Source organism: Caretta caretta, chromosome 5, assembly GCF_965140235.1.
Source record: "Caretta caretta isolate rCarCar2 chromosome 5, rCarCar1.hap1, whole genome shotgun sequence".
In the NCBI taxonomy this organism is placed as follows: Eukaryota; Metazoa; Chordata; order Testudines; family Cheloniidae; genus Caretta; species Caretta caretta.
In genome coordinates this window covers 51,418,457-51,443,414 of record NC_134210.1, presented here as the reverse complement: position 1 = coordinate 51,443,414, position 24,958 = coordinate 51,418,457, and the positions used below count along the sequence as shown (strand labels likewise).

Genomic DNA, 24,958 nt, shown 5'->3' with positions numbered 1-24,958 from the left:
ATTGTGTTTTGTACTCATCAAGTCTGCCATGGTGGTGGTGACAAATAATTTGAAACGATTCCCTCTTCTTCACAGCAGCTCTGACTTGTCTGGGTTTAGTTTCACCCAGTTTACCAACCAGGTGCTGAGTTATTTCCGGGGTCGGGGATAACCACTTAACTCCTCGTCTCTTCACAGACAGATTTTGAATTTAATGGGTGAAAGAGCAAAGGTTCAGAGGCCACAAGAGCGGCCAGCTCTGGCTGGGGAGAGTTTCCCCTCGCAGGAACCAAGGAAGTGCGAGGCTGGACGCGCCTTAAGGGCCATTTCATCCCGAGTCCCGTCTCTGACTGACGGCGGCCGCGCAGTGGAGGCTGCAGCGCCTAGCACAATACCCCTGCCAGAGCCAGTGGCAAGCGTCCAGCCCCGTGGGGTCTGGGGCCAGGTTCAGAGCCGCCTCCTCCCGAGCCGGGCCCGCGGAGGTTCGAGGGCGGACGCTCCATGGGCCGCAGCGCAGCCAGGAGCGTGCTGGGGTCCCGGGTAACTCGGGCCCCGAGCCACGGCAGCCTCGCACAGGAGCGCGCGGGGCCAGGCGCGAGGAAGAAGCGTTGGTCCACAGCGCCGCGTGCCTGCCGGGGGTGGGGGACGACGGCACGTCTTACCCCCGTGTAGCTCCCCCCGGGGGCCGGGCACCACTCCCCGCCCCGTTCCAGGCCGGCCCTTCCTGAAGCCGGAACGTTCCTGCTGCGGCCCGGCGCGCCGGTCGGACGAGTTGCAACAGCGCCGAGCGGCTGAGGTTGGGGGTTCCGGGAGTTCGCCGCGGGGAGCTCGAGCCCGGTCCCGGCAGGTCAGCGCCGTGCGCTGGGATCCGCGCGTCCCCCCGACACCCCTCCGCCCCCGGCCGGCCTGGGAGAGCGGGGCGCACGGGCGGCAGGAGCAGGTCGGGGTGGAGGGGAAAGTAGAGCCGCGCACAGGCCCCCGGGCCAGCAGCCTCAGCCCTGCCTCTCCCGGGGGCCCCGGGTAATGGCTCCTCGCCGACTGGCCCCGCCTCAAGTTCTCGGGACTCCCTTTAGCTCTCTAGGAAAGTTAATTTGCTTTAAAAAACAGCCCTGCCCTCCCCTCTGTGGGGCGTGGGAATGAGCGTCATTGGCTTAAAAACGAACCGGTCACAATAAACGCGCGGAACGCGTTCCCCGGCGCGGCGTCATTTTGCCCGTTTACACTCAGCCCCCCCCCCCCCCCCCCCGCTCAGGAGCGCGCCCATGCGCAGGGCAAAGGTCTACCTGCGTGTTAGTATTATTGGGGGGACCTAGTTTTGACAAAAGTAATTCAGCATCTTAAGTCACATTTTTATTGTCAGCCCAGAGACTGGTACGTTGCATTAGTTCCCGATGTGCTATCGCACGTAGTCAGACAGAATTTATCAAAATGCCTTTGCTTACAAGGATGTAATCATTTATCCTTAACAGTATCGTAAGCAAGCAGATTTGGACAGACAGACAGACATGGATGACGAGCCTGAAAGAACTAAACGCTGGGAAGGGGGTTATGAAAGAACATGGTAAGCTTTGTTTTATTAATTATTTTATTTTAAGAGAGAAAATTTAATCTAATTTGTATGTAATAAATTGTTCATTGTAGGGAGGTTCTCAAAGAAGACGAATCTGGGTCACTGAAAGCAACTATAGAGGACATTCTTTTTAAGGCAAAGAGAAAAAGGTAAGTAGTCAGTTCTGAAGTACAGGGAACACATTAGGAAAAGCTCATCTCTGATGTAACTATGTTGAAGTCAGAGGCATTACACTGAGAAAAAATTGTCCCCATCAGGTAGATTAAACATACTGCAATATTTATAAGTAAACATACTTTCTCCTTTTCCCCCTTTTTTCCTCATTCTATGTCTTAGATTCAGCCTCCCGTTCCGTAATTCCATCTATACTTAATTGTGCCAGAAAGAGTAACTTGAGATTTCTCTGCAGCAGGGGTGGACAAACTTTTTGGCCTGAGGGCCACATCAGGGTTGCAAAACTTTTATGGGGGGCTGGGTAGGGAAGGCCGTGCCTCCCCAAACAGCCTGGACCCTGCCCCCAAACAGCCTGGACCCTGCCCCCTATCTGCCCCATCCCACTTTCCGCCCCCTAATTGCCCCCCTCAAAACCCCCGACCCATCCAGCCTGTCCCTGTTCCTTGTCCCCTGACCACCCCCGCCTGGGACGTCACCCCTTATCCACACCCCTGCCCCTAACCGACCCCTGACTGCTCCTCCACCCCATCCAACTGCCCCCTGTCCCCTGACTGCCCCCCGGGACTCCCTGCCCCTAATCCAACCCCTCCCTGCCCCCTTACCACGCCGCTCAGAGCGGCAGGAGCTTGCAGCCACGCTGCTGTCCTGCCTGGCAGGAGCAGCGGGCCAGAGCGCTGGTGTCGCAGCGCGCTGAGGCTGCAAGAGAGGAGGGACAGCAGGGGAGGAGCCAGGGGCGAGCCTCCCTGGCTGGGAGCTCAGGGGCCAGGCAGGATGGTCCCGGGGGCCGGGCCGTAGTTTGCCCACGTCTGCTCTACAGCCTATTTAAGGGCATTGATACTGGGTGGTTCATATCTCTGCTCCCAAAGAAGTTAGGTCCTAAACTTATATATGTGGAGTGCAGTGTGCTGCAACTAGACTACTGAATGTAAATAGCAGAATCCATCTTTGTATGTCCTCTAACAAAATATTGATATACAGATTATTTTAATCTGTTCATTATTGGACTGGCTGGATATTTACCTAGTGCTGTGTGACTTGCACCAAATTATAAATTGATGTTGTTTAAAATTCTGTGTCTAAAAACATTCTAGGCAAAGGCTAGTTTTAATTCACAGATTGATGTTAAGGCATAAAACCCCAAACTTTCAAATATATTATGTTTTTGTAAATAGTTCAGAGTGACAAAGAAGTTCAAAACAAATAACTCCATTAAAATTTGATAAGACTCACTGCACTGTTTTTTTACTGAGCGTCTGCCCTCCACAGTTTTTCATAGCCCTAGTTGTATGGCTATTTAGAACCTAATCTTTCATCCTTTTTAAATGCATTGATGTTAAGGGTAATTTAGCATGTAATGTAACTGTAGGATTGGCCTTAGTTATTGATGCTGTTTTAGAATCCCATGTTATAGTCTTAGCTCAAATTCTTCTGTATTTTTACCAGAATCTTTGAACACCATGGGCAAGTTAGACTTGGAATGGTATGTTTATATAATCCCCTTGACTCTTATATCTAGTTTTGTTGTGTCTGAGATTATTTGTACTGAAGTGGTTTTCCCTCTTCAGAAAACATAGTGGCTTCAAATCTAAGAAATGTTTTTACTGACTTGATGTGCATGAGTTTGAGGTTTCTTTCTGTCCCAACAGACAATTTTTTTTTTTACTTTCGTGAATTGGTGTGTAGTATGCTAAATGTTGAAAGTGTCTGATATTCAAGAGACATGGGTTCTATTTCCCCTGCTTTGTGATACAGTTGAATCACACAGCCTCTTGGAGTCTGTTTCCCAATGTGTAAAATGGGCATAATGGTACTAGCTTAATTCAAAACAGTTGTGAGAACTGATTGATTTGTAAAACACTGACTTCCTCAGTTGAAGTGACGATATAAATACAAAATATTATTATTCCATAATCCTTTTGAGAGAGGATGAGAACAGTGATAATTTATCAGGAGAAGATCTCTGCTCACATTGTAAAAGGAGGATGGAGAGGAACTTAACCTCTTTAATCAGCAGCAATTAAAGAATCCTTAAAGGCCATTATGCTGTTCCATACTCTAAATATTGCCAATGTGACAGAGAAGGCTGTACATATTTTCTATGTAATGTACTTGAAATAAACAGTAATTTTAAATTACTGTCTTATAAATTTGTTTCACGTGAGTTTTAAAAGTTTATCTTAGTTTCAAACCAAGAATTTGTGGAATTAATATCCTTTATGATTATGATTCAGATGCGTCACCTTTATGTGGTGGTAGATGGATCAAGGACTATGGAGGACCAAGATTTAAAACCTAACAGGCTTACTTGTACCTTAAAGGTATTTATTTTATCAAAAGTATGTTAACCTACCTTTGTTGTGATGTCTGCAGATCACATCCATCTGGGCTCGAACAGGATTGCAACTACCTTTGACTAATACTTATGTTAATGCTCCCATCTGCCTCTTTCCTCTTTGTCTGTTGTTTGTCTTACATATTTTGCAAACTGTAGATCAGTGATTCCCCAATTTTGTAGTAAGGCGACTCACCAACAATGTTTGGTTGGTTGGTTGTTGTTGCAACCCACCATTACATATTTGCACCCTCTGTTCTGGCACTGCAACCCTAATCCCGGCCCATTGCGAGGACTAGGAGAGGAAGGGCATGTTTGGAGAGTGAATATACCCTTTACTGATCCTGCAGTGGCAGCTCCTATCCAGGGTGTGTCCCCCTCCAGATGTTGTGACCTGGTGCACAGGAGCGCAGCACCTCTCTCTCAAATTTGGCCTTGCTTCCCCTCCATGGTGACCAAATTTGAGTGGGTGGCACTGCAATACCATATACCAGGTAGCAACACCTGGAATAGGGAGCTGGGCTCAGCCCCACGGGAGAGGAGCTGCCACTGTGGAATGAGTATGGGGTGAGCTTGCTCTCCAACCCCCAACTTTCACCAGGCTGGGAGAAGTGTATGCTTGGCTAGGCTGTGCAGTGATGGGTTAGTCTGGCCCTGGTTGTGGTGATCCGTCTAGAATATTCCTGTAATCCACTGGTGGGTAGGGACCACTGATTTGGGAAACACTGTTGCAAACTCTGTGAGGTAAAGGCTGTCTTTGTGTGTGTTTTGTACAGTAACTAGTACAATGGGACTGTTTGGCATCATTAGACACAACAGAAGTAAGAGTAATAATAATAACGTTAGGAGGGCTTTGGAGACGTTTAAACAACAGAAAGTGCCATACAAAGAATGTGGGAATTAGCAGACGGGGGGTATCACCCATAGCATGAAGTGGAAAGAGAACAAATACACTTTACACTTCTTAAAAATAAATTTTAATACTTTGTACTGAAAATATGCTTCAGGTCCTGATTGAGTCTGTGATAGTGACTTATTCCAATTTAGATAGGTATGACTGACTACAGTGGACTGAACTTGATGGAGATAAAATGTTGCCCTGATAATAACTAAGCATTAAAATTATGTTTTAAAATGTGTATCATTCTGATTTCCTATACAATTCATTTTATTATGTGCCGTATTTATGGCAACAATTTTAGCTAACATAGGCAAAACTTTCGTATTTAGCTGAATCAAATACTCTGTTTTCCTCTTTTCCCTGTAATACAGTGGTGGACCCCCTGCAGCCCATCAGGGTAATCTGATTGCGGGCCACAGGACATTTTGCTGATGTTGACTGTCCGCAGGCACAGCCCCCCCCAGCTCCCAGTGGCCGCAGTTCTCTGTTCCTGGCCAATGGGAGCTGCGGGAAGCGGCAGCCAGCATGTCCCTGCAGCCCGCTGCTTCCTGCAGCTCCCATTGTCTGGGAACAGCGAACCGCAGCCACTGGCAGCTGTGGGGGGCCGTGCCTGCAAACAGTCAACGTCAGCTAAATGTCCTGTGGCATGCAATCAGATTACCCTGATGGGCCGCATGTGGGCTGCAGGTTGCCCACCACTGCTGTAATATCTTCCATGTGTTCAGAAGTATCGATAATGTAGAGTCCTTGGTGTGAATTAGGGGAACACACTTTGTTTAAACTTCAGAGCTTTTTTTAAAAAAATTAAGTAATTATCAGTATTTCTTTTGTGTGAATGGGGAAGACCCTCTGTTCAAAATAACGCTAATCTTCCATGTGTTAACCAAAATACTGCTTAGTTTTGGTTAGTGAATTTGAGTCATATGGAAGGTGGAATAAGTTTGGCTGAATATGACTTAGTCCCGGATCTATTCCTGCAAACAGTTACATGTGTTTAACTTTACGGATGTGAATAATGCCAGTGACTTAATTGGTATACACACATGCTTAAAGTTTGTACAACCGTTTGCAGCATTGGGACCTTAATTTTTGCTAACTAGATTATTGGTCACAGAAAATAACTCAATAATCATTACCACTGATCTGTATTACAGATTAAAATTTCAGCTGTTGTCTTAATTCTAACTAATACTGTTAAATCTATTTTAAATTTGCTGCAGAAATAACACTAGTATAGTTACCATGTACTTAATGTAAACTGAGATTTTTTTCTAAAGTTTCTGAAGGGTACTATGCACCCAAGGAGTGTAGAGGTGGAGGATTAGGGTGTTTAAAAGTTCTAAATGGTTTTATTAGTACTGTACTATCATTTTAACAGATATGAAATGACTGATGTATTGAATTATCTAATACTCAGAACTTTTTCTTATAGTTATTGGAATATTTTGTTGAAGAATACTTTGACCAAAATCCTATTAGTCAGGTAGGTATGTACACCTGTGTTGGAAACGAGATTCATTGTTACTGATTAAGAAGTTGTCTGAAAACAAAGTTGGAAGAACTATTTTGAAGTTTTCATTTAATTTTAATAATTTTCCAACAGATTATTTTAAATTAGTAGTAGTCTTTTCCTCTTTGTCTCCTGATCTTGTGTAAATTTTTTTTCCTATTAAATGGTGAGAATGAGAAATCAATTGGATACTGATTTACAGTTTTTCTGAAGTACAAATGCTAACACAATTAGGATTTGGAATTGCATTCTTAAAGACAGGAAGAAGATGTAAAGAGACATTTTAGTCTTTAAGGGCTTGAGGTACCAATAGGGTGAAGAATTAAGAATATATTTTCATCTTAATACAAAGGGAGTTGTGCTAGTAATTTCCTGTATCTCAAGGTGAGAGCTGGTTTCAAATTACTGTGCTTGGAAAGAAAGCCTGCAGAGAAAGATGTGGGTATTGTAAGCACTGATCCAAAAAGATCTATCTAACAATACACCGGGTATACGAAGAATGTAGATCAAATTGTTTGTAACTCACTAATAGAACTATTTCTTGCAGATTGGTATAATTGTAACTAAGAGTAAAAGAGCTGAAAAGCTGACAGAACTTTCAGGTAGGAAAGAAGTATCCTTTTGTATTAGAGAATCATTGTCATCATAACTGTTGCACTCTACAGCTCTGATCTTGCAACTTATTCCATACAGGCAGACCCTAATAAAGTTAGTAGAGCACCAGAACGATGTAGGGGTCCATGTTAGTGGATCTAATTGCAGGATAGTAGTCTGTTTTGAGATAAGTTTCTTGATTGGTCAGGGAGTCTACTTATGCTTAGAAATATAAATATATGTATGTTTAAGAGCAGCAATCAAATTTCAGTATTGATTTTTCTCTTGATAACTTTGTGCATGTAATTTGTATTGACTGCCAACACATGAATTTCTCTATTGCCTCCCTTTCTGCTCTTTTTTTCCTCTCACCAACTTCCTCTTTTATATACATTTTCATGACTTGGTGCGAGAGCCGTCTTCTCGGAGCACTTCCTGTTTGGAACAGCCTTCCTGTATTTCTCCCTCATCAATATTTCAAATATCCTATGAAAAACATACCTTTTTTCCGATACTGGTTATTTTCTTTCTCTCCTTGTTATCTGTTTTAACTTTGCAATTGTAGTTAATGGAGGCCTTATGATCTAGTGGATTAGAGGTGAGGCTGAGAAACAGGAACACTTGATTTTTGATTTAAGTTCTACCACTAACTGTGTGGCTTCAGGCAAGTCATTTAACTTCTCTTTGTCTACTTAGCCAATCTACTACCTTGTTTAGGTGCTTTGAGGGTGATTTAATGTTTGTACAGTGCTTTGAGGATGTAAAGGACAATGTAAGTACTAAATATTATTGTTACTAAAACAATTTGTGATACAGTTCACACAAGGATATTTTCGGTTTATGTATATCATACTGTATCAGTATAAATTTAAAAAAAACTTAGTTGTACATTCTTCTGTTATCTTACCATTTCAGGTGAGTTTTGTTTTTTGTTATAGGAAACCCAAGAAAGCATACAACTGCTCTGAAGAAAGCTGTAGATCTGACCTGCCATGGAGAACCATCTCTGTATAACTCTTTAAATTTGGCCATGCAGACTTTAAAGTTAGTATATGCAGGTTATTATAGGTTTTATTCTTTTTGGAACAACAGAAACTGATAAAACGCTGATTGGGAGTAATGCCTTGCATAGTGCTGCACTGATCCTTCTGAGATACTTTAAGGTGTTATTGCAATACAAATAACTAACTTCTGCTTTGTACACGCACAATCAACGTAATTGTCATTTAAAAATAAAAAAAAGCATTTAATATTCCCAGACAAAAACCTGTTTATGCTGCTGTTCAGATGGGAGTATGTAATTGTTAGGAAAAATTGGAAGCATTATTTAATATTAGTAAGAAGTGGGAAACTTTGGTTTTCTGTCTCTATAAGAGCACAAAGTATTTATCAAAACATATAAACAAAACATAACTGTTAGATATCTATAACATAAATATCAAATGTCGCCTTGTCTTTTGGTTCACTCTTCAGTTTCAACACCTTGGAGAAACAATTACTGCCAAAATTAACACTTTGAGTATCTGTGTATATGATTTCATTCTCTTCTTTGAAGAGGTAGGCAAGACCACAGCTGTTACATGTAAAGAGCTGAAAAGTGCAGATTTTGAACTTTTAACTGCATGTTCATTAAAGCAAAGTACATATTAATATTTTTCTGCATAGTAAGTGGTTCAGCTCTTCAGATATGAACAGACTTTCCATGGTGCACTCCAAAGCTGTAAAGTCAAATGGAAAAGTGGTGTAAGTAATAGTCTGTAGGAAAGGTTTTAATGAAATTGACTATGAGGCTAGGACAAATGGAACCTGGGTTACTGTAGCAAAAGGAGCAATTGATGAATTATTTTTTTAATTATGATAGTGTGTAAAGGCCCCACTCAGGATCCAAGCCCCTTTGTGCTGGGTATTGTACAAACACAGCTGAAGACAACATAGTCCCTGTCCTAGAAAGATTAAAATCTAATAACAGATGAAAGTTTGGAAATGGGGATATAGCAGACAGGTAAATGAACAGGATGATGAAATACCATCAATTTTGTTAGTTTTCTATTTTTATTTTTAACTATTTCTTTTTAATTTGGCTGTAGAGGTAGGGTCTGGGGGAATGGCAGGAGTGGGGCTAGTTAAAGGTATGAGAAAAGGAAGGAGGGGGAAGAGGAACAGTCATGGCTTACCACTTGCGCCAAGGTCATCTGGCTGAGTTTTGTATGTATCACATGAAAAGTGAGCAGCTTTTTAGATTTTTGCTGGGAGGGAGCTCGCATGGTAAATAAGTGGCATGAGAGAAAGAATGGATGTTTGAGGGAGAGTCTGACTGGTGAGCAAGAAAGGCCAGGAACAATGACAGAGTAAAGGTGGTGGTGGATATTGCAGTAGGTTACTAGGACAGCTAGTTAATGTGGTTCTAAATTAAGAGCCTGAAAAGGAAAGACAAGAAGCTTGTTGTCTGAGTTGATGGTGATTTCTTTTTCCTATAGGGAATTGAAAATGAAATAAAATAGATTATCTTAAAGCATTTGCTGTATTCTGATATGTGCAAGTGAGAGAGAAATAGAAAGACACAATAAACTTTGAGAACCCTGCTCTCTGTGAAAGATGTCATAAATTTGCATCTCTGAATTGACCACAGAATAAAGTTTAAAAAAAGTGCTCGGAGATTTGTTGTGGTGGTTTCAGACTGAATCTAATTTATCCCTGGAGGACTGTGGTGGGATAACTTCAAGAACTATAACAAGCCATCAACTGAAAGGGACATTTCAGTAGGTTAGATTTTGGAAAAGTATGACTTTATTGTGGGAGCAATTCTGTGAGGGATTTACGTTATCCTTTGGTGTTTGTGGGCATTAGCCATGTGTTTTTCTGAATTTTGTACAACTGAGTACTAGGAAATGTTACTCTTGGGGACACACAGCATCAAACTTCAACGTACGTGTATGTAATTGTTATATTCTTAGTTTATAGCTAATTTAAATATACCTCTTTTTACCTTCTATAGGCACATGCCAGGACATACAAGCAGGGAGGTTTTGATTATCTTCAGTAGCCTGACAACCTGTGATCCATCTAATATCTATGATCTAATTAAGGTATAGAAGTGAAGAATTAGTATCACTTAAAAAAAAAATGTTGTTGAAGCATCATTTTTTGTCATTACTTTTTAATTGAAAATGTATGCACTTTTTACAGTTTTCAGTTCTGCTGATGCATTTGGGTGTTTTTTGTTTTTGTATGTGAAGTGCTTAAAGGCAGTTAAGATCAGAGTATCTGTCATCGGCCTATCTGCTGAAGTTCGAGTTTGTACTGTACTTGCCCGAGAAACGGGTGGTAAGTATATAGACTGATTCTGAATATACGTCAGTAATAGTCATTTAAGTCTGAAAGTAAAGTAACTGTTTTGACAATTTTTTAAAAATAAATTTTGATGTTTAAAGAGGATGTATTTTTTTGACCATACTGTTGTGTTAGGAGAATATTTCATAATTGCTCCCTCCGTTTAAAGAAGTCATACAAATTCAGTAGATTTGATACGTAACTGTAGCTACTGATTTGGAAGAGAGATGATTAAAGAAATAAAGATACCTGAAAAAGTCTGTAGGTAAACTGTATCATATTAAAGTTAATAAACATGTATTACCATTAGTGACCACAATGGTTAGTGGGAAAAAAATTGCATTGTGTAAGTTAGTGTGGAGAGGGAAAGGTAGGCTCTCTCTATCTAACATTTTAGAGGTACACAGTCATACTTGTATATTTAAAAAAAATATGTAGTAACTATAGGTAACATCCCATATATTTTGCACTATTAACACTATACATTTTTACTTAAACTGTTTTCAAGTTTTCCCTAAACTTGATATTCCAGGTTTTTTTCTTGTTCATGGTTCTGATCTCAGTAAAACTATCCATACGTTATTTGAACAGGTATTATGATTGTGGTGTTTTCGTATTCTTAATACATGACTCTCCGCCAACTCATTTATTTTCTTCCTCCATGATAGGAACATACCATGTAATTTTAGATGAAAGCCACTATAAGGAGCTGCTGATGCATCATATTAGCCCTCCACCTGCCAGTTCAAGTTCTGAATGCTCCCTTATTCGAATGGGTAGGATTGTATTTTATTAAATTTTAAGTGCAAGATTTAAGAATCTTTGGTGTAACATCCTCTTTTGTGTCTTCTGTATTAAAATAATATGAACAAACAAGCTGTTTGGAATCTGAAAAACATATCGATACATAATTGTTTTCATTTTAAGTTTTCAGTTTTAGCAAACTGAATTCTAATATATTTAACAATATACCTACAAACCATTTAGCTATTTAAATTAAAAATGGAAAATTAAAACAAAAAAGAGACAAAACTCCATTTTAAGTGGGTAGTAGCAAATTTTACACAATATTTCTTTGTGCGGTAGTGGAAAAATGTGATATGTAAAATATTAAGAAGATAAACCTGAAAAGTGTGCCTCTCCATATGTATTTCTGTTTGCCATCTTATCATGATGACTGCCTTCTGTACCTTGGCCAAAACCCATGAGCCTTTTAAATGCATGCCAGTATTGCTATGTGATTAACAAATTGGGCATATATTAACAGAAATCTTGTCAGCATGTTCCTTTCTAACAACTGGAATCAGCTCCTTGGCTTCCTCCTGATGGAAAAAGAAAGAGTGTGAGCCTGAAGTTAAACCAAAGTAGCAGCACAATGTTCTGCTGCTGTGCCACTGTGCAGGCTTGTTCCCCATTTTAAAACAACTTTCCTTTCATTTCTCAAAGTGAATAAATATATAAAAAGTAGACACTTGTGTGTAATCCTTATAATTAAATGATTTAAGTTTTTGTTTTTTCAGTCTAATCAGGGGAACAGAAATAAAAAAACTATTTCCTTGGTTGAGATGAGCTATAAAAATAATAACCAGAGGAGGACTCGAAGCTACCTAGGACCTCCAGAAAATATTGTATTAACCATCACACTGCACTCAGAGGGATCGTGTCTCTGAAGTCTGAACATTAAATTATTTCCCTTAATTTCTGACTTGAACCATAATTCCCTTTAATACATTGTTCTTTCTCCTTCTGTACTATCTCCTCTAATTTTCTGTGTAATTGCCAAAAAATTGGGGTTTGTCAGTTTCACTCTAAGTGGGGGAAAAAAATTGTTTTTGTAAGGAGATGCAATACAAGATTTGGAGGTAGAAGTAGGAAGAGAACAATCATGATGGATTTAATATCTAGGAAAAGGTGCATTGATTTCTGTAATAACATGAAATATTCTAAACAGTAACCCCTAACTTTTTAACTTCTCCACTCAAATAGGAAATTGTTTGTTGTATGTTACCAATTCATATAGTGATGTAATATTTTTCTTGGCTCCTAAGGGTTTCCTCAGCATACCATTGCGTCTCTCTCTGATCAGGATGCTAAACCATCATTTAGCATGGCGTAAGTAAAATATGGTTACTTTTAGGCATTATTAGAACTCTGTGGTATCTAGATAAACTTAGAAAATGCTGTATTTGCACTGAAAGGTACAAAACATCATGAAAATGGGTAGGCAGCAGGTGTGCTGTGACCACTGCTTATGACATTGTTCATGAGAGACAAGGTGGGTGAGGTAATATCTTTTATTGGACCAACTTCTTTTGGTGTGAGAGACAAGCTTTTGTGCTTATACAGAGGTCCTCTTCAGGCCACTGCATACAACTGTTCATAATAGTCTCATTTTATCTTGTACTGCTAACATCTGTTTGTATGCAGCTGTTGTCTCTTATCTTATACTTTTAGATTTTAAGATCTTTAGGTAGCGTCATCTTTTGGTTGGTTGTATAGTGCCTAACACAATGGAACCCTGATCCCTGACTGGAGCCCTTAGGAGCCACTGCAATACATATACACTTTTTACTATACTATAGCAAATAATATAAATCAGCATCCTTAAACATGGTGTTGATAAAGAAAGAATACCTGGAACTGAGTCTTCCATTCATTTCATTGTTAATGTATAGTGAAATTGAAAGCTTGATGAGCAAGAGAATGCCCTTCTTTGTGAGAAAAGACAATAGAGGATTTTTTTTTAAGTTTCAGAAGGAAAAAAATGGTTACTCACCTTCTCATAACTGTTGTTCTTCGAGATGTGTTGCTCATATCCATTCCAATTAGGGGTGTGCGCACTGCGTGCACAGTTGTCGGAAAGTTCCCCCCCCCCCCCCCCCCAGCAGCGCCTGGAGTGGCGCCTCCATGGCGCTCAATATATGACCCTTCTGACCTCAGTTCCTTCTTGCCAGTTACTCTGACAGAGGGAAAGGAGGACTTGTGGCACCTTAGAGACTAACCAATTTATTTGAGCATGAGCTTTCGTGAGCTACAGCTCACTTCATCGGATGCATACCGTGGAAACTGCAGCAGATATTATATACACACAGAGATCATAAAACAATACCTCCTCCCACCCCACTGTCCTGCTGGTAATAGCTTATCTAAAGTGATCGTCAAGTTGGGCCATTTCCAGCACAAATCCAGGTTTTCTCACCCTCCACCCCCCCCCCCACACACAAACTCACTCTCCTGCTGGTAATAGCCCATCCAAAGCGACAGCTCTCTTCACAATGTACATGATAATCAAGGTGGGCCATTTCCTGCACAAATCCAGGTTCTCTCACCCCCTCACCCCCCTCCAAAAACCACACACACAAACTCACTCTCCTGCTGGTAATAGCTCATCCAAAGTGACCACTCTCCCTACAATGTGCATGATAATCAAGGTGGGCCATTTCCAGCACAAATCCAGGTTGGAAATGGCCCACCTTGATTATCATGCACATTGTAGGGAGAGTGGTCACTTTGGATGAGCTATTACCAGCAGGAGAGTGAGTTTGTGTGTGGGGGGGTGGAGGGTGAGAGAACCTGGATTTGTGCTGGAAATGGCCCAACTTGATGATCACTTTAGATAAGCTATTACCAGCAGGACAGTGGGGTGGGAGGAGGTATTGTTTCATGATCTCTGTGCGTATATAATATCTGCTGCAGTTTCCACGGTATGCATCCGATGAAGTGAGCTGTAGCTCACGAAAGCTCATGCTCAAATAAATTGGTTAGTCTCTAAGGTGCCACAAGTACTCCTTTTCTTTTTGCGAATACAGACTAACATGGCTGTTACTCTGAAATCTGACAGAGGGGAAGGTGGCCGGGTTTGGAATGGATGTGAACAACACCTCTCGAAGAAAACAGTTACAAGAAGGTAACTGTTTTTCTTCTTTGAGTGATTGCTCATATTGATTCCAATTAGGTGACTCCCAAGCCTTACCTAGGTGGTGGGGTCAGAGTTATGGAATCACAGACTGGAGTGCTGCCCTGCTGAAGGCTGCATCGTCTCTCATGCTGGGTGATGGCATAGTGAGCCATTTCCGCTACAGCTGCCGGAGCGCTCCACACCAATGAAGTTGGTGCCGGGTCTTGCTCCGCTGGGGTGGGGTGTGGTCTCAGCACCTCCTCCATAAGGAGCTGCTTTAGGCGGCAGTCTCTTGCCTTTTTTTGTTCTGGGGCGAAACCCTTTACAAACCCTGCACATGTCCGCTTGGTGCGCTTCCCCCAGACGCTTTAAGCAAGCGTCGTGGGGGTTGCCTGCTGGGATTGGCTTATTGCAAGGTTTGAACCCTTGGGACTTAGGCATGCCCTGAGTCCCCAAGGGGAGAATGCAGTTGGGGTGGAGGGGAAATCCCCACTCCCAACAGCTATTGATCATAACTGCAGTAAACTAAACTAAACTAGAAATAACTCTAAAACTACACTACACAGAAAGGCTAGGGAAAACGAGGAGAGCTTGCTAAGCAAGTCACCACAGTTCCAACAACTGTCACTGGCGGTAAAAAGAAACTGAGGAGGTGCTGGGTTGGGGGGTCATATATTGAGTGCCATGGAGGCGCCACTCCAGGAGGCTCCACAGCCAAACCGGGTGCTGCTAGGGGAAAAACTTTCCAATGACTGTGCACGTGGCATGCGCACACCCTAATTGGAATCGATATGAGCAATCACTCGAAGAAGAACAGTGTATACTCCATGAGAGAATTAAAATGCATATCTTTTGTTTTTAAGTCCAAATGAGAGTTTCTCTGTGTGTGGAAAAATTATGACTATAATATAGTGGATGCCTTTTATAAAGTCACTTTCTAGAGGTAAAGGAAATTTCAGTTGTGGGGGGAAAATTAATCTTCTGTTATGGAGGGAAAGCAAGGTTCTGGCTTCTGAGGTGGCTAAATCAAGCATAAATTTCCTCTCTTGGAAAAAGATTTCTTTAAACCATTAGATCTTGGATCACATTTCAAAAAGCTTATTGAACTCCTCATGACATTTCCCTATTCTTGGATGTTATTGAGACACAGGGTTAGAAACTCCATTATCAGTGGAAATTGAGCTACTAGGTAACACTTAATAAATTTCTGAATATTTTGCTACTTAAGAAATGGGAAGGTTAATCCCAAGATTTAATTAAAGACCCTGGTAAAGTGTTGGTGTTTTCTTATAACACTTCATTAAGTGGCCATGTCATTTAAGGAAATGTGTATTTAATAGTGAATTTTCTGGTTGATTTGCAACTTTGCATCACACCAAACTCTATGTGACAAACTCTATGCGTGTTCTCCAATTCTGTCCAAAAGTTTCACATTTGTCCAAGAGATTTCAACAATATTGATTTCTTCTCTTCCCGCCCCACCCCCAGGCACTTGGAAAACAACAGTGATCCAGGTCTCACGCTGGGTGGATATTTCTGTCCCCAGTGTAGAGCCAAATACTGTGAACTCCCTGTGGAATGCAAAATCTGTGGTGAGTATGAAAAAACAAGACAAAGTATATAGACTTGGTGAAAAGAAGAGGAGGGAAAACAGAGAGATGATGTAATGGGAGGGGGTCTACTAGACCAGCAAATCCGGAGAAGGAGGTGAATGAAGCATTTCTAGAACAAATTATAGAAATAACGAAAACATCAGACTTGGTAGGAATGGGGGACTTTAATTACCCAGGCATCTCTTGGAAAAGCAATATGGCAAAACACAAAATGTCACAAAAATTCTTGTAATGTATTGGGGACAACATTTTGTTTCAGAAGATGGTGGAAGTAACCAGGGGAACACCATTTTAGACTTGCTTCTAACTATCAGGGAGGAATTGATTGCAAATCTGAAGGTTGATGGCAATGTGGGTGAACTGATCATGAAACAATAGATTTTATGATTCTAAGGAAAGGGAGGAGAGCAGCAGAATAAGGACTTAGACAAACTCAGAGAACTGGAAGGTAAGGTCCCATGGGAGGAAAATGTAAGGGATAAATGAGTTCAGGAGAACTAGCAGCTTCTCCGAGACCATATTAAAAGCATAACAGCAAACTATCCTGATGTGATGGAAAGATAGGAAGGATAATAAGAGGCCACTTTGGCTGCACTTGAAAATCAAAAGGGAATCCTACAAAAAATGGTAACATGGACAAATTGCTAAGGAAAGTACAAAAGAATAGCACACGCACAAAATCAGAAAGACTAAGGCACAAAATGAATTGTACCTAGCAAGGGACAATAAAGGGCAACAAGAAGAGGTTTTATAAAGACATTAGGAGCAAGAGAAAGACGAAGTGTAAATCCTGTACTTAGCAGGGAAGGAGAGCTAATAATGGATCACATTGAGATGGTTGAGGTGTTTAATGCCTATTTTTTCCGTCTTCACTGAAAAGATAAGTTGTGACCAGATACTTAACACAATTAATATTAACAACAAGGAAGAAGGATTGCAGACCAAAATAGGGAAAGAACTGGTTAAAGAATATTTATATGTATTCATATTGGCATTGCCTGATGAAATGCACCCTAGGGTACCTTAAGGAATTACCTGAAACAATATTGCAACCATTAGTAATTATCTTTGAGAACTCATGGAGGATGGAGGAGGAATAGAGAAGGGTGAAGATAGTACCTGTTTTTTAAAAAGGGGGCCCAGGGAATTATAGACCAGTCAGAGGTGAAAGTAAGCCAGTACGGTGTACCAGTAAGAAAGTGGCCGCTGGTATGGGCTGGTACATAGCTGAAATTAAAGTGCTGCCGTGGCAGTGCTTTAAGGACCATATCGGCAGGGCTGCCGTCAGGGGGGGTAAAAGGGGCAGCTGCCCTGGGGCTCGGCTATTTAAAAGAACACAGGGCTCCTGGCCACCACTACTGCAGCAGTGGCTGGAGCCCCAGGCAGTGCTGCAGGAGGCTGGCCCCCAGTCTGGCCCATAGGTGTGGGAAGTAGGAGTGTGGGAGGTGCCACAGCACCCCCAGGCTTTGTGCCCAGAGTGACCCCGTGTTGGGGTCCCAGCCGTCAGCCTCCCAGCCGGGGGCCCCACTGCAGGTCTCAGCCGTCGGCCCCTCATCCAGGGTTCCAGGCGCTGGCCCTGGGGGCTCTGCTGCTACTTGGGGTCCTGGCCATGGGGCTCCGGTCCTGGCTCTGGCCTTCACAGCCGCCCCTAGCTGTGGTCCCAGCCTGGGGCAGTGAGGGGCGTGGACAGGGCAGGGGTGAGGGGGTGCAGCTCAGCACCCCCACCCTAAAAATTGTTCCAGTGTCACTGGCTATGCCCCTTCTGCCCGAGGCCCCGTCCCTTCCAGGGGCCCAGAGCTGCCCCCCACCTTGCTCAGGGACCCAGCAGCCCTGTGTAGCAGTAAGAGATTTAAGCTACTTTCACCCTTGAGACCAGTCAGCCTAACTTTGATACCTGGAAAAATATTGGAACAAATTTTTAAACAATCAATTTTAAAGACCTAGAGTATAATAGGTTTATCAGTAATAGCCAGTGTGGATTTGCTAAGAACAATTCATGCCAAACCAATGTAATTTCCTTCTTTGACAAGGGTACTGGCCTAATGAGTGGGGGCGGGAGGGTGGCAGGGCAGCGAAGAAGTAGGCATGATTTATCTTGATTTTTAGTAAGGTTTTTGACACAGTCCCACATGACATTCTCATAAGCAAACTAGGGAAATGTGGCCTTGATGAAATTACTATAAGGTGCATAACTGGTTGAAAGACTATACTCAAATAATAGTTATCAATGGTTTACTGTCAAGCTGGGAGGACATATCTAGTGGGGTCTTCCAGGGTTGTGTCCTGGGATCAGTTCTGGTCAGTATTTTCATTAATGACTTGGATATGGAGTGAAGGGTATGCTTATAAAATGTGTGGATGACACTTAAGTACGGGAGGTTGCTTGCACTTTGAAAGACAGGATTAGCGTTCAAAACCACCTTGACAAATTGGCCTGAAATCAACATGATGAAATTCAGTAAAGACAAGTGCAAAGTACTGCACTTAGGAATACAAAATCAAATGCCCAACTATAAAATGGGGAATAACTGGCTAAGTGATAATATTGCTGAAAAGGATCAGGGGTTACTGTGGATCACAAATTGAATATGAGTCAACAATATGATACAGTTGCAAAAAAGGGCTAATGTAGTTCTGCGGTGAATGAACAAGTGTAAGACTTGGGGGGTAATTGTCCTGTCTGGTGCTGATGAGGCCTCAGCTGGAGTCCGGTTCTGAGTGCCACACTTTAAGAAAGATATTAACAAATTGCAGAGGCTCTGGTGGAGAGTAACAAAAATGATAAATGGTTAGAAAACCTGACCTATGAGTATTTCGTGTTTTCAGTTTTTATTTGTTTAAAAAAAAAAAACTGGGAATTTTTCAGCGTTTATTTTCCAAACCTTAAAAACGGGATGAAATCAGGTTAAAAAATTTGGGGAAAAATTGGATGGGCGGGAGGAGGAGAAAGGGGGGAGGGGAGGAAATACCCAAAAACTTTTGTAATATACACATTTTACTACCGTATAATTTAAACTTTTTTTTAAATGTACAAAGGTATATTTTGTGTCTCTCAGAGCTTGTAGTTTTTCCCAGAAATCCTGGTTTGCGTACGCTTGTATAATTTTCTTCAAAGTATCTTCACTCATGTTGAGCCTCTTGCAGTCATGGAATTAGTCCAATTTTGAAAATATGCACTCTGCATCAGTAGATCCAGGGGATACACTCATAACTTGCTGTGCCACTTTGCTGAAGTTGGGAAGTGTATTTTGATGTTGTTGTTCTAAAAAGCCAGAACATCCAGTTACGTATTGTCAGGGTTAGGCAAGTTCATGGAATTAGTAAATGCCCCTTTCAGATTTGAAATTTTATCTTTAGTGGCCAGTGGATGAAATACTCTGGCATAACTGTCATATTCTGCTGCAAAATTCACCTTGAGGAAGGGGTGCAATACCGGACGACATTCCAAAAAGAATCTTTTGCACCAAACACTTTGGGGGTTCAGATTATAGGCCACAGTCGTCTCCTATTTCTGGCTGTGTTGTGCTGAAGGTTTTGAGTGCTTGTTTGATTTTTCTTGTGTTCCAGGGTGGGAAGGATTTCCAGAAATAGATGGTTTTCTTGCCATATGTTTCTCCTGCGGCTTTTATGCTCAGTTCAGCTGAGATTTTGGTTCTCAGGATCGGGTCAATATCTTTATTGGCAAACGGCAGTAGTTGGAGAAAATTCGAGTGTTTTCTGTGTGTCACACAGTGACTCTAAGTTTTCAACAATGAATATTACCTTGGTGTGCAGAATCTAGCACTTATTTTGGTTATTTGTCAGTCTCTTCAGAGTTTCTGCTTTAGAACCAACAAACTCAGGATGATCTAGGAGATACATTAGCACAGTCCACGTGTTATTTACATAACAAGCAGCGAAATACGAGCTCATCCACCAATGTGGCACAACACAGGGGTAGTTAATTGGCAATTGGCTCTGCACTCAATTCGCACTGTGTTAAACAAAGCCTTCAGTTTGTTTGCAAGCTTGAAAATGGCCCTGAATCCAGTGATACAAAATTTCACATCTTTCATTTCTTCTGTAGCAGTAGCTGCTGACAGCACAGTATTACTCAGATGAGCTGGACTGGTAATACACAGCAGCTCCGGTTTCTGATTGAGTTTAATCTCCTGTGCAAACGTAGTCATGTAGGAAGCAGAATCTGTATTAGTTGTGGCCACGTTTTCCCTAGTTGGTACATATCAAACATGTCAGTTATTGTTGTGTCAACAAAACCGCTGTCAGCAGAGGGATGAATGTCACATCAGCACAAAACAATGTGGGTTTATTTGCTTTGAAATAAAAAAATGAGAACAAAAAGCCAAGAATTGGATGGTCCAAAGTGTCAGGAGACTCATCACAAATCAGACTAGACTCCACATTTCCGTCAATCTGTTCCATCAGTGTAGGTGCTAAAGCATTGTCGTTTTCTTTCAGATGCTTACGAGTGAGGTTGTCTGCATTAGGAAGGGTTTTTGCAGCTGGACAGTATTGTTGCACAAAGTCATCAATAGGCCCCTCTGCTATTAACAGCAGTTGTCCAGCAAAAGAAAGAGCACGCACAAATTAATTGACACAATCATGCTGTGCCTTCTCTTTCATTAAAGCCCTGGTAAAAGCTCCTGGTATTGACTGTTTATCCCGAAGCTCGCTTTCCTTCTTTAAGCTTCTTGTGTCACTTGCTTTCAACATGTCCCTTTATTCTGTCAGCATGAGCACTGACCTCTATTCTGCAGTACTTGCAGCACAATGCATCCTCCTCAATCCCATCTTTACCTTTCTTGAAAATGTCTAAGCACTGATTTGCTTATTGGTATTCCGCATAGGTTTGCGTTTTCATCCCATGTTTACCTTTTTAGCTTATCTATCTATAACCCCCAAGGAGCTTACCTAAGTTTCTGGGACTCTATGTGCTGGTAGTTCAGGGAGAGGCATACCCTTCCCCTGGGAAGGGAGAGCCAAGGGCAGACTTGAGTCTGCTAGGCAACCAAGTGGGAGAGAGGAGAGATACTGTGTAGAACAACAGGTTTCAGAGTAACAGCCGTGTTAGTCTGTATTCGCAAAAAGAAAAGGAGTACTTGTAGCACCTTAGAGACTAACCAATTTATTTGAGCATAAGCTTTCGTGAGCTACAGCTCACTTCATCGGATGCATACTGTGGAAAGTGTAGAAGATCTTTTATGCACACAAAGCACCTCCCCCCACCCCACTCTCCTGCTGGCAAAAGCTATCTAAACCCACTCTCCTGCTGGTAATAGCTTATCTAAAGTGACCACTCTCCTTACAATGTGTGTGATAATCAAGGTGGGCCATTTCCAGCACAAATCCAGGGTTTAACAAGAACGTTGGGGGGGAGGTAGGAAAAAACAAGGGGAAATAGGTTACCTTGAAGGTAAAAAAAACATTTCCCCTTGTTTTTTCCTACCCCCCCCACCCCCCCAGCCGTTCTTGTTAAATCCTGGATTTGTGCTGGAAATGGCCCACCTTGATTATCATACACGTTGTAAGGAGAGTGATCACTTTAGATAAGCTATTGCCAGCAGGAGAGTGGGGTGGGGGGAGGTATTTTTTCATGCTTTGTGTGTATAAAAGATCTTCTACACTTTCCACAGTATGCATCCGATGAAGTGAGCTGTAGCTCATGAAAGCTTATGCTCAAATAAATTGGTTAGTCTCTAAGGTGCCACAAGTACTCCTTTTCTTTTTGTGTAGAACAACAGGGGCCCCTGTTGGTTTGGGGAAGGATTGCAGGCATGTCTGCTCAGAGGAAGAGGCAGTCAAATGATTGACAAGGGAAAGCCTGGGAAGAAGAGCGAGCTTGATCAGTAGGGAATGAGATGCCCATTCCTGGGAGCCTTGGAGTGGGGAGAATCCATTTTGGGGGTAGTCTGGAACCAGCCACAGAAAGGGTAAGACTGGCTGTGTGGGGATCCTGAAGAACCCAGACCCGTCTATCCAAACCCATAAGGAGATTGGTAGTAACGGAGATAACCAGGTACATAGGGACCATTACATATCTTTATCTGTGGAGGATTGATTGTTTAAATTCAGTGCCACACTAAATGAACACGAAGAAGTGGACAGGTAGTGTTTCCTTGTGAGCCAATCGTAGCACGATATTAATGTTTAATTTTCCAACCTCTACCGTGTGTGCACTGTGTTTTACACTGTGGAACTGCTTCAGTTTCAGAGCTGCAGGACACAACAATCGCATAAAGCGTTGGTGTTTAACAAAAATAAGTACCTGAAAAAATACTGAGTGGATTGATAATACTGAGTGGAGTGTAAATCAGTAAAAACTGAACACCTTCAATAAACCTGGTAATTTATCAGTGAAAATTAGTAAAAACTGAAAACGTGGAACACTATGAGGAAAGGTTAAAAAAAACTGGGCATTTCTAATCCTAAGAAAAGAAGACTTGGGGGGAGGGAACCTGATAGTCTTCAGATACGTTAAGGGTTGTTATAAAGAGGATGATGATCAATTGTTCTCCATATCCACTGAAAATAGGACAAGAAGTAATGGACTTAAACTGCAGCAAGGGAGATTTAAGTTAGATATTAGGAAGAACTATCCTTCTAGTTAGACAGTACTGGAATAGGCTTCCAAGGGAGTTTGTAGAATCCCTGTTGAAGGTTTTTAAGAACAGGTTAAACAAAATAAATGTTAGGTATGGTTTTAGGTATATTTGATCGTGCTTCAATGTAGGGTGTTGGACTAGGTGACCTCTCAAGGTCCTTCCAGCCTTATATTCCTATGATTCTTTACATATAATGGTAAGCAACAACAAAACAAATCCTTAAGCTATTGGGATGTAGAAAAACTCAATTGTGCCTGTTGCAGAACTTGTCCTTAATTCTATAGTCTTGGGTATCAAATAAGTTTGAGGCTCTCCGGGCTACAGTGTGTAGAAAGCAATACCATAACACAGACTGTTGTGTCATAGACTGGATGCTGAATTCCTTGTGTGCTTGAAACTTTCATTGAGGACAGTGGGAATTTGGGATGAATCAGAATTTGATCAGACTCCATTTCTTTTGTATTCCAGTATCTTTTATATTCACTTGATTGGCATACATACATATCCAAAAAGGGATTCCTTTAGCAACCAATATAGTTAGATAGTATAGTGGAAATATCACTTGTGCTGGAGGAAAGGTGTAATTTGCCTTCATTGAAGGGCTTGGGCATAGTTATATTTTTATTATAGAATTAAAATAATAATTCACCAACCCTCAAAAGAAGTCATTAGTATACTTTTGTAAACCTCTGCAATCACTAACCTAGATGGAACAGAATGGAATTGTATAACTTCTAATTCTTAAGAGATTTTTAAATTTTATGTGGACTAAGGCAGAAATTCTCCTGTATTCATGAAATCAAATATTTTGCTTTATCTTGACAGATGATTTTTTTTGGTCTTTTTTTTTATTTTGACATTCAAGGTCTTACATTAGTCTCTGCACCCCATCTGGCTCGGTCTTACCATCACCTGTTTCCTTTGGATGCCTTTCAAGAAATTACATTGGAAGAATATAAAGGAGAACGGTATGTAAATCATGCCTGTTATAAAGAATCAACTTGAGCCCTTACAGATTTCATCTTTTGTTTTGAAAATAAGATAAGTTGGCAATGATTTCTTTAGTAGTGGTAGAACTAGTGCATGTTAAGTTAAATGGCTGTGATTTGTCCTCTAAATTACAGAAATGGATATCAAATAATTGTATAAGAAATGACTGTGTAAAATGGTGTTAACAATTTTTTTCTCTGCTTTCAATAAAAATATTGACTTCTGTTTCATAGCTATTGTCAAGGCTGCCAAGGGGAGATTAAAGATCAACATGTAAGTTATTAAAATGTAATGTAATTTGCACACTGCTTCTTAATGTAATTTAATCTTTGTGAAGGTCATTATGATGACAAAAAACCTGTATGGAGACCATCATGTTGGCTAGATTGAATTCTCAGTCCTGGCTTCTCACTTTTTCGACTGCAAATCAGCACACTTGAGGTAAGGGAATGTCCAGAGACTCAGGTGTGCTGCTGCTCTTGCTCAAAAAGTTGACAGGGCTAAGAATGAGTCCTGTTCCCACCTCTGGGCATAAGGATGGTGGGAGTCTCTAACGAGTAGAGTAAAATTAGAGAAAAATGAGCTTTGTCAGACACAATGCTTATAGTTGTAGAACTCTTTAATGTAACCCGTACTTATTTTTTTAAACATATGTTAGCTGTAGTACTCCCAAGTGATTAGTGATGGGTTTGTTAAGGGTGAGAATTTGGGCAACTCTTAGTTTAATAAGAAACACAATTTATAGTTTATTCGGATTGAATTTAGGCTATATTTAGCCTGAAAGATACTGTCTTTTCATATTGGAAACTTTAATTTGATGTAAATATGCAACATAGTTTTTTGTTTACAGTACTCTATTGCATTACTGTAATAAACAGGAATATTTGTATTTGAAAATTTAACTTAATTTTTTAATCTTTTCACTCAGGTTTACATTTGTAAAGTCTGCCAGAATGTATTTTGTATGGAATGTGACTTATTCGTTCATGATTCTCTGCACTGCTGTCCTGGCTGCATTCACAAGGATCCTGCTCCTCTGGGTGTATGATACCAGGTGTTTGTAGAGATTGTCCTACCTGTTTCATTCTTGCACAGAGTCAAATTAGACTATTCAACCACAGACTTCAGTAAGGCAACTCAAAACCAAGAAGAAATACCTAGATGAATGCGGTAACAAACCCACTTTTTAGTTAATGTATAGAATTGGAATATTTAAATTCTTCTGGTTAATGTTTATAAAAATATCTGCATCATCTGATTCATTTCCCTAACTTGTTTTGAAAGCCTTTGACTTACTTGAGTCATGCTAAATAAAGTGTAAATCTGTAAGTGTGTGGAAAAGTGATAAAAATTGATTTGTATGCTAAAAGTTTTTTTTAAAAGTTATGAAACAAACATGAACCAATCAAATATATTATACTTAAACATGGTTTTTCTACCCTTGGGATAGAATTTTTTAAATTAT

The 24,958-nt window shown here is 41.1% G+C and overlaps 1 protein-coding gene across 4 annotated transcripts; it reads left to right on the top strand.

Annotated features, from left to right (window-relative positions):
• The first annotated feature begins 188 nt into the window (after positions 1 to 188).
• On the top strand, positions 189 to 24,822 carry GTF2H2 (general transcription factor IIH subunit 2). 4 transcript variants are annotated; one of them, XR_007356561.2, is made up of 16 exons: positions 189 to 826; positions 1,449 to 1,540; positions 1,621 to 1,698; positions 3,167 to 3,203; positions 3,955 to 4,041; positions 6,389 to 6,439; positions 7,014 to 7,068; positions 7,999 to 8,104; positions 10,056 to 10,146; positions 10,297 to 10,384; positions 11,059 to 11,166; positions 12,439 to 12,502; positions 15,777 to 15,880; positions 23,369 to 23,471; positions 23,831 to 23,934; positions 24,422 to 24,554. XR_007356561.2 is itself a non-coding variant. In XM_048849261.2 (16 exons), exons 2-16 carry the CDS (start codon positions 1,485 to 1,487, stop codon positions 24,539 to 24,541), a joined length of 1,188 nt encoding a protein of 395 aa, XP_048705218.1. In that variant the 5' UTR covers positions 191 to 826; positions 1,449 to 1,484; the 3' UTR covers positions 24,542 to 24,822. The 4 variants fall into 4 exon arrangements, 3 of the variants coding, with proteins under 3 accessions (XP_048705218.1, XP_048705219.1, XP_048705220.1); XM_048849261.2 differs by lacking the exon at positions 23,831 to 23,934 and adding an exon at positions 23,727 to 23,766 and having other exon boundaries at positions 191 to 826; positions 24,422 to 24,822; XM_048849262.2 differs by lacking the exons at positions 189 to 826; positions 23,831 to 23,934 and adding exons at positions 851 to 999; positions 23,727 to 23,766 and having other exon boundaries at positions 24,422 to 24,822.
• Positions 24,823 to 24,958: the final 136 nt, after the last annotated feature.

Excerpts from the sequence above, each read along its gene's own strand:
- GTF2H2 (XM_048849261.2), top strand. The coding sequence starts at position 1,485 with ATGGATGACGAGCCTGAAAGAACTAAACGCTGGGAAGGGGGTTATGAA. Across the intron at positions 1,699-3,166 it reads TTTAAGGCAAAGAGAAAAAG|AATCTTTGAACACCATGGGC; the intron begins GTAAGTAGTCAG and ends TATTTTTACCAG. Across the intron at positions 3,204-3,954 it reads GGCAAGTTAGACTTGGAATG|ATGCGTCACCTTTATGTGGT; the intron begins GTATGTTTATAT and ends ATTATGATTCAG.